The sequence below is a fragment of the Microtus pennsylvanicus genome, chromosome 10 (assembly GCF_037038515.1).
Source record: "Microtus pennsylvanicus isolate mMicPen1 chromosome 10, mMicPen1.hap1, whole genome shotgun sequence".
Classification (NCBI taxonomy): Eukaryota; Metazoa; Chordata; class Mammalia; order Rodentia; family Cricetidae; genus Microtus; species Microtus pennsylvanicus.
This window is the reverse complement of record NC_134588.1, coordinates 50096138-50108941: the sequence shown is the minus strand read 5'-3', so window position 1 is coordinate 50108941 and position 12804 is coordinate 50096138. Positions and strand designations below refer to the sequence as shown.

At 48.1% G+C, this 12804-nt stretch overlaps 1 protein-coding gene across 4 annotated transcripts; it reads left to right on the top strand.

Moving 5' to 3' along the window:
• Positions 1-3010: 3010 nt before the first annotated feature.
• On the top strand, positions 3011-12151 carry Tex35 (testis expressed 35). Of its 4 annotated transcripts, none has more exons than XM_075987451.1 (9): positions 3011-3049; positions 3704-3742; positions 4336-4404; positions 6133-6189; positions 6808-6867; positions 10939-11003; positions 11179-11368; positions 11701-11744; positions 12041-12101. In XM_075987451.1, the coding sequence occupies exons 1-9, from the start codon at positions 3011-3013 to the stop codon at positions 12099-12101; spliced, it is 624 nt and encodes a 207-aa protein (XP_075843566.1). The 4 variants fall into 4 exon arrangements, with proteins under 4 accessions (XP_075843566.1, XP_075843565.1, XP_075843564.1 ...); XM_075987450.1 differs by having other exon boundaries at positions 12038-12101; XM_075987449.1 differs by lacking the exon at positions 11701-11744 and having other exon boundaries at positions 12041-12151.
• Positions 12152-12804: the final 653 nt, after the last annotated feature.

The window sequence follows — 12804 nt, the reverse complement described above, 5'->3', positions numbered from 1 at the left end:
TGTTTGTGGAGGAGTGTTGGTTCCCTTGGGGTCTGGAAGACCTGGCAAACATCCTTGGCCCAGTGAACGCACAAATGAGGAAAAGGCGGCAATCCCCAAGGACACCTTCACGGGGATTTTCCACTCCCCCTCAGCTGTACGGAAATACCTGGGGCTTTACAACCATTTGGGCACACCCACGCTTATTCCTAAAACAGAGGAACCCATTCAGATAGCATCAACAGACTTAGTAATTTTTTTCCCTCAGAAACAATGTGAGCAGACTATAGCTGTAGCTGTTCTGGTATACTATTTAAAGTAAAGATCAAAAGTTGCATAGTAACCCAAGGGTCAGTGATGAAAGACAACTTCACGCTGCACAGGGTAGAGCTCTCAAGGGTGTCTGCAAGTCAAAGAAGGACAACACAGGAATCAGCCCTATGTAATCTCTAACAAATGTACATCGGGAGGTCCCTAAGATGGGAACCACAGTCTCTCTGGCCCAGGGGAGCCACCAAGTACAGCAGGGCATCAAGATGTGGATGCTGAATGGAGACCATAGCCAGGATCCTGAAAATGTTTATGAAATGCTCCATCCTCGTTGACAGGCTATAGAATATCTGTAGTCAAACAGACACTCTCTCTCATTCTCTGGGCTCTGGGTAGATAATGGCTGAAGTCTGACACTAGAATATACTGTCCTGGAGTCATAAGAGACCAAATTCAGAGTCTTACAGCCATTTTAAGTGTCCCCATTGAGCCTCTGCCCACAACATTATCTCCGTGAAACAAAAGCAGCCTGGGAGCTTCAAAATTACAACGACTTGGAGAAAAGATGCTACTGGCGTGTCTTCCTCGCTGTTCTGAACACTCTGCTGTCCCCCAGTCCTGGTGGAGCATGGGTGAGGGTGGGGCTCATGATCCTGTCCTGGTGCAGGGGGCCTGTTCTAAAGGGGTGCTGGGGAAGAGCTCCTGGTATCCCTCGGGTCAGGACAGCCTACAGGAGGCCCAGGTTACAGCAGTGACGTCCAGCAGTGAAACCCTGCCTCAACTTCATCTTTCATAGCTATAAAATATCAGTATGTCCAAGTGTGGTGTCTTTTGGCCGTAGTCCCAGAGTTTGAGAGCCTGAGACCTGAGAACTGCCGTGAATGAGTTCAAGGTCGAGCTGGTCTACATAGTTCTGATTGTTTGAATGAGAAATGGCCCAAATAGTCTTAGGAATTTGAATACTTGGTCCCTAGTTGTTGGTGCTGTTTGGGGAGATTTGGGTGTGCAGCCTTGTTGGAGGAAGTATGCGGGCTTTGAGATTAAAAGCCTCCACCACCTCCGTTTCACCTACTTCCCTTCTTTATGTTTGCATTTGAAGATGTGAGCTCTCGGCTTCCTGCTCCATGCCTTCCCACTGTGGCGGACTCATTCTGGAGCTGTAAGCCCAAATAAACTCTTCCAAAGTTGCTCTTGGGAGTAGTGTCTTATCACAGCAACAGAAAGGTAAAATAGCGAAGTCCAGGTCAGTTTGGGCTACAAAATAAGACTCTGCCAAATAAATAAATAATAAAAATAATGAGGAGGAGGAAGAGGAGAAAGTGAAGAAGGGAGAGGAAACTAATTTATTTAGGTTTATAAACTGGTTCCCCAGCTCTTCGAGGATACACTAGTAACAATGATGTGTTTGGGTGCACCGTGAGAAAGTAAAAAGCACAGCATTGTGTGTGTGTGGGGGGGGGGGAGTTGGCTTGTTTTTCACTATAAATCCCGTTCCTACTGAGGGTGATTATTTCCTGTCTACTTGTTTGACATGTAGTCCAGTATGCCCACATGTGTGCTTGGCTAGGAGGCAGCCATGTAATGTCTGCCCTGCTGAGCATTGCTTGCAGCGTTCGGAGGCTCTCAGGCCTGGAAGAGAAGACTTGTCCACTGTTACAGGCTTTGAAACTGGTTAGCTGGAGCCAGGGTTCTTTCATTTACATGTGGGGAAATGAGGTCTGGACAGCTCAGCCCCACACCCCTCCCCTTGCCTGGACCAGCGAGAAGCATAATGTTCTCCTTTGGTAGAGGGGAGCGAGATCCAAGGCTTTCCTTGGGGAAGGGGCGGGATTGGAAATTGCCACCTAGGAGGTGTAGCTACAATGGCTGCAGGTGGCTCTTGAGGAAACTGACCCGGGAAGGACCCAGCAGCTGCACAAAGAAGAACAGGTGGGTATGTGTGAGGTACCTGGTGTGGGCATAATCCACACATATCCTGGTTACTTCCCGTACTACTGGACTACCTATCCTCAGAATGCTCAAGCTGGCCTTTTCTGTGCCAGCTAGTAGCCCTTGAGACCAGAGGAGGAGGACATGGAATCCCCACAGAGGAGGAGAGAAATCAGGTTCCCCAACTCAGATTCTGAGTCACGTTAAACCCCAGGAGAAGCCATGTGCCTCCAGGTCGCCATGTTAAACAAACACAAATAACAGTTAACCTCAGAATTACCTCTTGCATTACACACACACACACACACACACACACACACACGAATCTTCTTGTCTTAAGAACAATTCAGTATTCCTTCTTGTCCCAACCCTCCTCTGGTGAGATAAAAAAGCCAAGAAAAGAGATGGCGTAGAGGTGGATATGGGGGTATTAGTGAAGCAATGAGTGCCAGCAAGAAGCCAGCCATCTGGGACAGATTCTCCTGGTCAGTGGGTGAGGCCTCCTGCATCAGGAGCGAAGGCTTGGCTTCTCCCAAGATGTCTGAGCTTTAAATAACTGACTGAGGTCCTCAGCAGCCCCAGGCTTAAGGCCTTATGGCTCTGGAACCTGGTAAGAACCTTTGGTCTCAGGAACAACAGTAGGCAGATCCGAAGCTGGTGACATTCCAGGCCAGCATATGAGTCCTGGCATTGTGACCTCAGCTGTTCCGCACACAAAGAGGTGGACTCCCTACCATTGCCTAAGCCTGTAAGTTGCATAGGATGGTGGCTCGGTCCCAGGGGGCTGTTGTGGGGAGGTTGGGAAGTTGAAGAACACCCTGGCTCTTCCATCATGTCTGCCAACAGGGAAGAACTGAAGAAAACCAACCCGGTAAAGGAAGAATCTCACCAGGGATGCAGGGGCCTCTGTGAGCTCCTGCCAGATGAAGGCAGGACAGAGAAGATATTGGAAATGACCCTGTGAACCTTCCAATTTTCTTTCTTTGTTCAGAGCCCAAAGCAGCCTCAGCCTGGCATGGGTGTAAATTGGTGCCTGGCCTTGGGGTGGGAAGGGACGGGTCTGTGATGTCTCCGCGTAAGGTCCAGAGGTCTTCAAAACCCTTCCCAGTCCAGGAACCAGCAAAGGCCTAAATCTAACTGACCCATATAAGGCTCAAAATAACCTTGACAGATATTTTATAGATGAGGACATGGAGGCCCTGGCACTGAGGAACGTGCCCTCGTTGGTATGGCTGAAAGAGAGGGCAGGTTAGAGCCTGAGCCATTCTTGACACAGCCTTTGTGGGCTTCCTAAAAGTTGTTCCAAAGGGCTTTCTCTATCCGCGGGTTAGACACGCGTACACTCCTTAGAAACGGATAGCATGGCCAGGCGCTGTGGCCAGAGGCAGACATTGTGCTGGGACCACGTGAGCCTACACTAACTGCAGCTAGCGCGGGGTTGCTGGGGTCTCTCGTGAGGATTGACTGTTATCTTCCCCCAGTCCTGACAAGCGGCTAACTACACCATGACCTTCTCTCTCTGCAGAAAAAGAACTACAAGGAATTTTGCTTGAAACTGACACAAGTAAGCTGTTTTGAAGCTATGCCTTCAGTCAGGCCTGCGATCCATGGGGAGGTCATTGGAGACAAGGGCCATTTCTTATTCTTGGTGCCAAGAACCTATCCTAGGTGCTGGGGGACACAAGAAAGATAAGGTTCTTGTTTTCATAGGCCTTCACAAGTGACCAGACATAAACAACAGAAAAAGTCGGCTTTGCCGCCTGCTACATGGAGAATAAAGATTAGGAGACAGGAGGGGGCGGCTGTTTTATGGTTGGGAAAGGTCTCCCCTGGAGCAAGCACACAAGGACTAGATGCTGGCAGAGCAGAGTCTGAGAAGGAACCTTCTAGCTGGAAGGAAGAAGCATCCTGAGGTAGGAATAAGCCTGGCTGTACAAGGGTCGGGGGACAAGAAGAGTTGAGGCCCTCTGAGCCAGGAGAGGTGTGAACACACTGAACCTAGAGAAAGAGAAGGGCAGAAGGGATTTCTGCATAGGCAGGGCCATCAGCTTCTCTTGGTGCCCTGTCTCCAGGGAGGGACAAAACTCAGGGTGGGCTCTTTAGCCCCGCCCACACCTATTATTTCCAGTGCCTCTAAGTTTCTGTTTCAATCCACAGGTAAATGATCACAAAGGACTTAAACAAGAAGGGCTATTCGTCAAAAAAGGGATGACCCAGGAGCTGAAGGTCAGTGTCTGGGCCTAGGTGGCCAGGATACAGATCACCTGGGAAAGGGGTGGTCAGCCAGCTAACTTCTGAGTATGTTGGTACCTAGGGGTACCTGTGGCCGGAAAGCTTCACTAAGTCCTGGTCTTTTATTTTTAATCTGTTACTTTGAAACAATTTGACTTACCTAGGCGTTACAGAGAATGGTGTAGTGAATTCTAGCACACATTTCACCCAGATTCCTAAATGCGGGCCACTTACCTCTGATGCTGTCTGTCTCCTTTTCTACACACATGCACACACCAGTGTACATACACACACACACACACACACACACACACACACAAACATCACCCTGCATATCTATAGGCTCCATGCCTTTAATCCGGCCAATCTGGGATTAAAGAGATTTGATAAAGCACTACAGATATTTTTCCATCACTTCCGAAACAAGACAGTAATAATCGTTTGCATAGTGTTTACACCTCATGTGTATTGAAGGGGATCCAGGAACGGTTCAAAGTCTGTGGGGGGATGTCCACAGGATGTAGGGGGTGTCAGCGTTAGCAAATTTGGATATCTGCAGGGTTCCTGTAGTTTCTCTCACTGAGGAACTGTTGTGGGTACTTCCTGGTCCCCCCTTTCCTGGATAATGGGTGGGCATCTTGGTTGTATCCGGGGTTCTTCCCTCGACCTTCATCACAGGGTCCTGAACCAATTCTCCATGGATACCCAGAATGACTGACCATGGACACTCTCTGAACCATTTCAGAGTTAAGCTTATCCAGATTTTTAATATGTACTTCCTAAAAAGGACCATGTTCTCTTATGGTTTTTATTTTTGTTTGTTTGTTTGTGTGTATGTGTAATTATCAAAATCACGTCATTAACAAACCCCTTATTTTGATGTCACCAGTTGTCTCATTACTAACAGCAAAATCATTTGGCCTGGGGGTCTGATCCCTGACAAGTGTTTCTTCTAGCACCCCCTCCTCCGCAACCCTAGCTGTTCTGTGTGTGTGTGTGTCTGCCTGTGTGTCTGCCTGTGTGTCTGTGTGTGTGTCTGCCTGTGTGTGTGTCTGCCTGTGTGTCTGTGTGTGTCTGTCTGTCTGTCTATGTGTGTGTGTGTCTGTGTGTGTGTCTGCCTATGTGTGTGTATCTGCTTGTCTGTCTGTGTGTCTGTCTATGTGTGTGTGTGTGTGTCTGCCTATGTGTGTGTGTGTGTGTGTGTGTGTCTGTCTGTCTGTCTGTCTGTCTATCTGTCTATCTGTCTGTCTGTCTGTCTCTCTGTCTGTGTGTGCCTGCAGAGACCAGGAGAGGGCCTCAGACCCCCGTGCAGCTGGAGTCAGAAGCAGTTATGAACTTCCAGATGTGGATGTTGGGAATGGAGCGCCTGTCCTCTGGAAGAGCAGCAAGCCTTCCCAACAGCTAGGACATCTCCAGCCCCATCATGTCTCTTTAGTGTGGATTACTTTTCAACATTTATCTTAGCGGATCCTGACAGTTCTGAGGGTTTATTTTACTGACGGATCCTAACTCTCTACTCGTCTGCCTTTTCCAGAGTTAGGCCGGGGGTTTTGGGCAGACCTTCCGAAGCTGTGCTCTTTTCAGTGTGTCCCCCGCAGGTCTCCCGGCCCCACTGTCCCAACACCGCCCTTTCCTTTCCTGTTTGGTAGAGCCCCATGGACCTGCCCTTGTTGACTGTTGAGAGATGTCTCCAATGTGTTTCTCTCACATGTATTTCCTCAGAATGAACTCAGGGAGGTGAGAGAAGAACTCAAGGAAAAGATGGAAGAGATAAAGCAGGTGACACGATAAGGTTTCAGCAAGAGAGGAAAGTGGGACTTGGAGGGAAACCCTGAGGCGTCAAGGAAGTCAGGAACTGCATGGGTGAAGCAACAAACTGACTCACACCTGGTCTCCTACAGCGTTCCAACCCTGGGCAGCATAGAACATTAATTTCTTACTTATTCCATGTCTAAGCCCTTTTTCAAGTGATTAAGAATTCCCTAATGTATTAAAGTTGGGGGTGATGTTAACCTCAGCGATAAGCGTGAAGAGGAGCTGACTAGGAATTTGACGACAGTCACAGATCAACTGTATCCCCCTCATGCATCTTCCCGGAGGAGGCTGTGCAGACACAGCTCTCTTGTTTCTTAGGGAACAGGGGGACTAAGCAAGGAAGAGTAATTATGGTCTGAGCCCCACATGTCAAAGCTGTTGCTAGGGATGACCTGGTAGTGGTACCCGTACCCTAGACCCTTCGTAGACTTCTCAGGAAGAAGGGCTTATGTAGAGTAACAATTAGCCATCCATGCCGATGATCCAGCTACCACCCTTTACTCAAAATGCCCAGAAGACCCTGTGACTGGCTTCAGGATTACACTTCAGGCCTTGTTAAATCACACTTTTCTTCCTCACTAGATAAAGGATATAATGGACAAAGATTTTGATAAGCTTCATGAATTTGTGGAAATTATGAAGGTAAGCTTTCACTGTATGCCTTCCGTGGGTCACATGGGAAGTGACGGAAGAGACGGCAGGCCCCTGCTTTTGAGGTCCCTATCACCCACTAGACAGACTTACAGGCCATCTGTTAATCAGAGGTTTAGAGGTAGGGAGAGCGAGTTAGGAGCGGAAATCCTTGGAGAGAATCTGGGCCTTAGACTTGGTACGATTATGCGAATGTAACTGAAGGCCCAGCATGGTTCCCTTTTGGCTCAGAAAACAAGACGGATAACTGGGACCACAGAGCAGAGGTTTGCAAACATTCGTCTGTTTCAGAACGACTTGGGACAAGTCCCAGGTTCATACTCAGCTAGGGCCTGGGTCCGGCTGACTCAAAGCTTGAGAATCACCGATGCAGATGCTTAAGCAGTGCCTAGAGTGTTTCCAAGAGTCCTAAGGGACTCTAGGATTGCTGGGTTAAATTCATGATAACCCCACAGTTATCAAACCGGGGTAGTTAATAGTAAGCAGGGAAATGAAGGAATGTGAGGGCCCCTTTGCCAGGGATGGATGTCCTGAGAATCCCCCGGGAGCCTATTAAACATCCAAACACCCAGACTCCATACAGACCGAAGACTGAATAATAACTATTTCAAAGTGGAGTTGCTTAAGTGCTACAAATGACTTTAAAATGTATATATGGGTTTATATACATTATGTATGTATTGAGACAGTTTCTGTGACACACATTGGCCTCCGGCTTTTGACTGATCCTGCCTCTCCCCGAGTGCTACAACTGTAGGCTACCTCCCATGCTTGGCTTCTTCCCAAGGCATCTGGATGTGTGCCTTTAGCTGCAAATCGGGTCCTAAACACTTGAACAACATTCATCATCCTCAGGTGGATGAGATCACAGAGGTCTGTCACACTGGCCCCTTAAACCAAGGCTTCCCTCAGAGAAACTAAGCCAGAATCTTTGCGAGTGAGGGCCCGCCCCAGTGACTTATAAATTTCCCCATGGGGTTCTAGTAGACACTTAAGGCTGAGAACCATATGTCCATCGAGTTTTAAATTTGATAAAGGTGATTTGGGGGGTACTAGGGATTGGATCCCAGGGTCTCACATTGCTAGGCAGCCTCTCAACCATTGAACTGGATCCAGCCCTGTGATAAAAGGTGGTTTTAAATGTCAGAAGAAAAGGGTTATGTAATAATAGAAAACCATTGCTTGACTCTGTGAGAAAAAATCAGTTCATTAGCTCTGTAAGCTTAAGTGCTCTAAAACATGAACTTGAGAAATAAAAACCAGTAAGGAAAAGTTATAAATATAAATATAATGGCCAAATTTCAAAGTATTGATGTATTTGCCTATATGAATGTTTTAAAAAAGAATTAAGATGGAAAAATGCCATATGCAGAATTTAAAAGCAATTTGAGGATATCGTTTAACATAACTGTGATAAGGGACAAAGGGATTATAATCCATAAAATATAGATCTCACACAAAACAATTGGAAATAAATGAGAAAATGGGCAAGGGCATGATGACAGGCCAGAGAGAACAGACAAAGACAGAGAACACAGCGGCCTTACAACAGTGCAACTGTGCAGCTGAACAGCACAAGTTGGGGCCCGAGAGACAACTGTGCAGCTAAACAACACAAAGTTGGGGTCCGAGAGACAACTGTGCAGCTAAACAACACAAAGTTGGGGTCCGAGAGACAACTGTGCAGCTAAACAACACAAGTTGGGGCCCGAGAGACAACTGTGCAGCTAAACAACACAAAGTTGGGGTCCGAGAGACAACTGTGCAGCTTAACAACACAAAGTTGGGGCCCGAGAGACAACTGTGCAGCTCAGAGTGCGTGCTGCTCCTGCAGTGAACCCCAGTTTAGTTCCCAGCACCCACACTGGGGGGGGGTCACAACTTCCCATAATTCCAGCTCCAGGGGATCTGATGCCTCTGTCCCTGGAAGGCAGCTGGACTCAAGTGCACACACCCAGGCACACACACACACCACACAGCATCTATCTTTAAGTAATGTAACTGTCACACCCAAATATTGGGTTTATGACAATGAGCTACTGATCAGAGTACTAATTCATACAAAATCCGAATATTAGAAAATAGATATTCTCAAGATTTATCCCATGAGAATATTAAACTGTCAACATGACTGAGTATAAACTATTTTCATTTCAGAATTATTTATAATAGCAAACATTTGGGGATAGCCACAATTTCCAACAATAGAGAAGTAACTAAATTATGGTTTTTCCATGTATTAGGGCTTATAAAAAATGCTTAATGTAAATATATAGGAAAAGGATTGGAAAACAGATGCACCAAAAAGGCAGATAGCAGTCTTGTGATTCAGTTTTTAAATATTCTCCTGCTTTATCCGGCTTTTATTTGCAAAGGGCATGTACTATTTCTATATTAACATGCAACCACCATAAGCATTTTATTAGTGGCCACTCTGGGTGTGGAGAGACACAAAGAAAGCTATTTCAGGCAGGGAACAGCTTGGGCACAGCAGGAGGATGGCTGTGTTTCCCAGTCATGGGGGAGACAAGCCATGGAGTGAGGTCATCTGGGGGAAACAGAAATAAAACTGCATGGGCACACCGTGGATACTGATGGGCTTTGAGAAACAGCTGACAAGTTGGGACTTGCCTCTCTAAGCAGCAAGCAGTCTCTGGAGCTTCTTAAAGAACACACAAGGAGCAGCTGCTGGCAAGGTGGCCTGGGAGGCAGAGCTGGTGGGGAAGATCTGCAATTGCCTCCCGCTGTGGTAGAGAGAGGACTAGAGGAGGGGGCAGGGAAGAGGGGAGAGTGGAAGGCGACTTGGTGGTTCTTGGTGACAGATTCGGGATAACGGAGTCTTAAGTGAGTGTCCATAGCGAGCCCAGAGTGTCTATCTGGGTGGACAAGGCAGTGGAGAAGTCGTCAAGCACAGTGGGCCAGTGGAGCTGATTTAGATGGGGAAGGAGAGGCTGGGCGAGACACTGGCGCCGTGTGCTCAGCCCAAGGGGCGTGTTTGGCCTAAGGAGATTTTAATACTCTTCCCGTGTATTCTGACATTTACAACCATCGACACAGCTGTCTTCAAAAACCACCCCCTCCCCACCAAGGCTGTGATTGCTTTGTCAGCTTTCTGCGTCGATTGAACTGGCTCAGAATCTTTCTGTATTAGAAACACTTTCACTGGAGAAAATAGTTTTTATGACCACCAATCCACACTCACTTTTGTTCATAATGAATACTGTCAGTTACAGCTTCTGCACCCTTAGGGATTCTTCTTGTCCACCATTTCTTTCCAGCTTTTCCCATGTCAAATTCTATAGATTATTTTTTCTCTTTTAGTTCTCAGTGGGTAATAAATGAGCCATGTTGTTTTAGCTACTGTCTTCTATTTCATTTTTAAGATTTGTTTTCATTATTTTAAATTAGTGTGTGTGTGTGTGTATGTGTAGGTGTATGTTTGTGTGCACGTGCATGTGTGTGAATCCATGCATGTGTTTGTGGGGTGTGGGGGTAGATGCACGAGGTGACCAGATGTATTGGATCCTCTGGAGCTGGAGTTAAAAGCCGGGGGCAAGCTGCCTGATGTCGGTGCTGGAAACCAAACACTCATGTCCCCTGCAGGAGCAGTGTGTCTGGCCCTCATTTTACTTCCTTTCACTTGTTTTGTTTTTTGTACTAGAACTGTGTTGTCACATGCACACACACACACACACACACACACACACACACACAGACAAGGGTTCAAACGCTGGAGTCAGAATCTCTGAGTTTACAGCATGTTTTCTTAGCCGTGCCATTTCACGGGCATCAACTCAAAGCCTCATCCCCGAGGTTAGGCAGAAGAGCTCCTGGCCTCTGGCTCACCTAGTGGCCATGGTAAGTCTTCTGCCTCCGCCTGTGCTCTGGTGTCACTGTGGAGCTGGGGTGGAAGGTGACCGTCAGGGACATGCCCCATTCCCCTCAGCCAAGGCTGGTGAGGATTCTTGAAGTATAAGACAGGAGGAGTTAGCAGAGAGGGAGGGAGGAGGGGACTCTAAGCTCTTGAGAAGGAGAATTCTAGTCTTGCATTCTCTCTCGAAGGAAATGCAGAAGGATATGGATGAAAAGATGGATGTTTTAATGACAATCCAGAAGAACAACAAAATGTAAGTGTCACCTCCTCCCTCCTCTTTGCTCAGTACCCTGGGGGCTCAGAGAATGCACTCCTCAAGGAACTGCCTTGGCTCCACCGTTACAATGGGTAGAAGTCAAGGCCTTCCGTGCACCCGTGTGCAGGTAGAAACAGTCTCCCCAAATCTCTGCCCACTCCTGACCCACCAGTCCCCTTCAAAAACAACCAAAGGAGCAGCAGGAACTTGGGCAGATAGGAAAGACGGACAAAGAATCCCAGCTCAGACCCAAGGAAATGGAAGAACCTGAAGGAGTATCATTGACAAGCGATAAGATGATGATGTCACCAAAAACAAAGACTAATCCACCGGATCCCCTTCATTCGTGTCAGAGTTGCTGCGTAAGTGAATTCCTGTGTGCCCTCAGCACTGTCTACAGCCCCGGGCTGCTCCTGCCCTGACCCTCTCCTCCCCCAACCCCAGAGCTCTTGCCTCACCCTACCCCAGTCCTTAGATGAATCCCCTAGTCTGGAAACCTTCCTTAGCTGCCTGCCTTCGAGGCTGCGGTGAGACCCAAGGCACAGTTGTGCAGTCAGCCCCTAGACGTGCCTGCTCCGAGTTCGGCTCAGTCACTCTGTCCTCTATAGCAAAGCCTGGTGAGGTGCCCAGCAGGCTGGCCAACTTGGACCAGGGAAAAATGATCATTTGTGTGCCGTTTCTGTCCCCTCTACAGGAGAAATGTTTGTTGTGTGCCCTAAAGAACAACTGCCATCGGGGGTAGGTAGAGCCATGCGAGAAGGGCCTTCTCAGTTGGACTCTGGTTATCCCAAAGGAGTGAGCTTCAGCTTCCTTTTGCAGCCAGCCCCACCTGTGGGTGTACAGGGATTAGGGACTGCGAGCGGGGTTCCGCCACCGGCATAATCACCCAGACATAGAGGATGTGGCACCAGGAGAGAGGATTTGGGTGGCCGACTCTAAGGTTGCTGTCCACAGGCTCCCTTGGTGGGGAGGGTACCCCTTCCGCGGCAGCCTCAGCCTGGCCCCAGGTCCCCCACCTTTCTCCCTCCTAGCAGGAGATCTTCACACCATGCCTGGGCGCCCTTTTCACCTTTGTCATCTGGAGCTGCTTTCTGATTTATCTGTGCTTCAACCCCGATGAGATGGAGTATGTGCTTCCCACCTAGTCCAGTCATGGAGCCCACCAGCAGCTCCGGCTCATCCTCTCTAAGCTGCAAGGCAGGGTTTTCTGCCCTCTTTACACCCCATCCTCACCCCCAGGCTTCCACCGGGAGAATAAAGACTTTCATTTGAAGTCCAAAGGTTGTTACCCTTTTGAGTACTAGCTCAACATTTGGGTGCCCAGAGCATCACTTTTTGGTTCAACATATTTCGGACCCCAGTTCCTCTTCCTTTCCCTGTTGGCCAGTGGGACATTCTATCTGAGTGATCTCGGTATTGTCTCTCTCCACTTCACTGGGCCCTAAAAGTCCCAGGTCAGAGCTCCAAGATGGCCGGAAGATATCAAGCCCCAGTCTGTGTAGACTCAAGACACATGCCCACTGCCCTGCCTACCAATCCTCTACACCCTGCACCCCTGCAATATGACCTGGATGTCAGGGGTAACCCTGGAAACCTCTGAGCCTCAAGTCTGTTCCCCTCTAAGGTCTTATGACTAAGTAGACTGTGATAGCCCTTGTAGTGAATTCTAATTGGTCTTAATAATAAAAACCCAGAGTCAGATATTAGGGGATGAAAGCTGAAAGATCAGAAAAGATCAGGCAGTCACTAAGAGTTCTTACCTCTACAAAACCCTCAGACAGAAGGAGTGAGCTCCTGT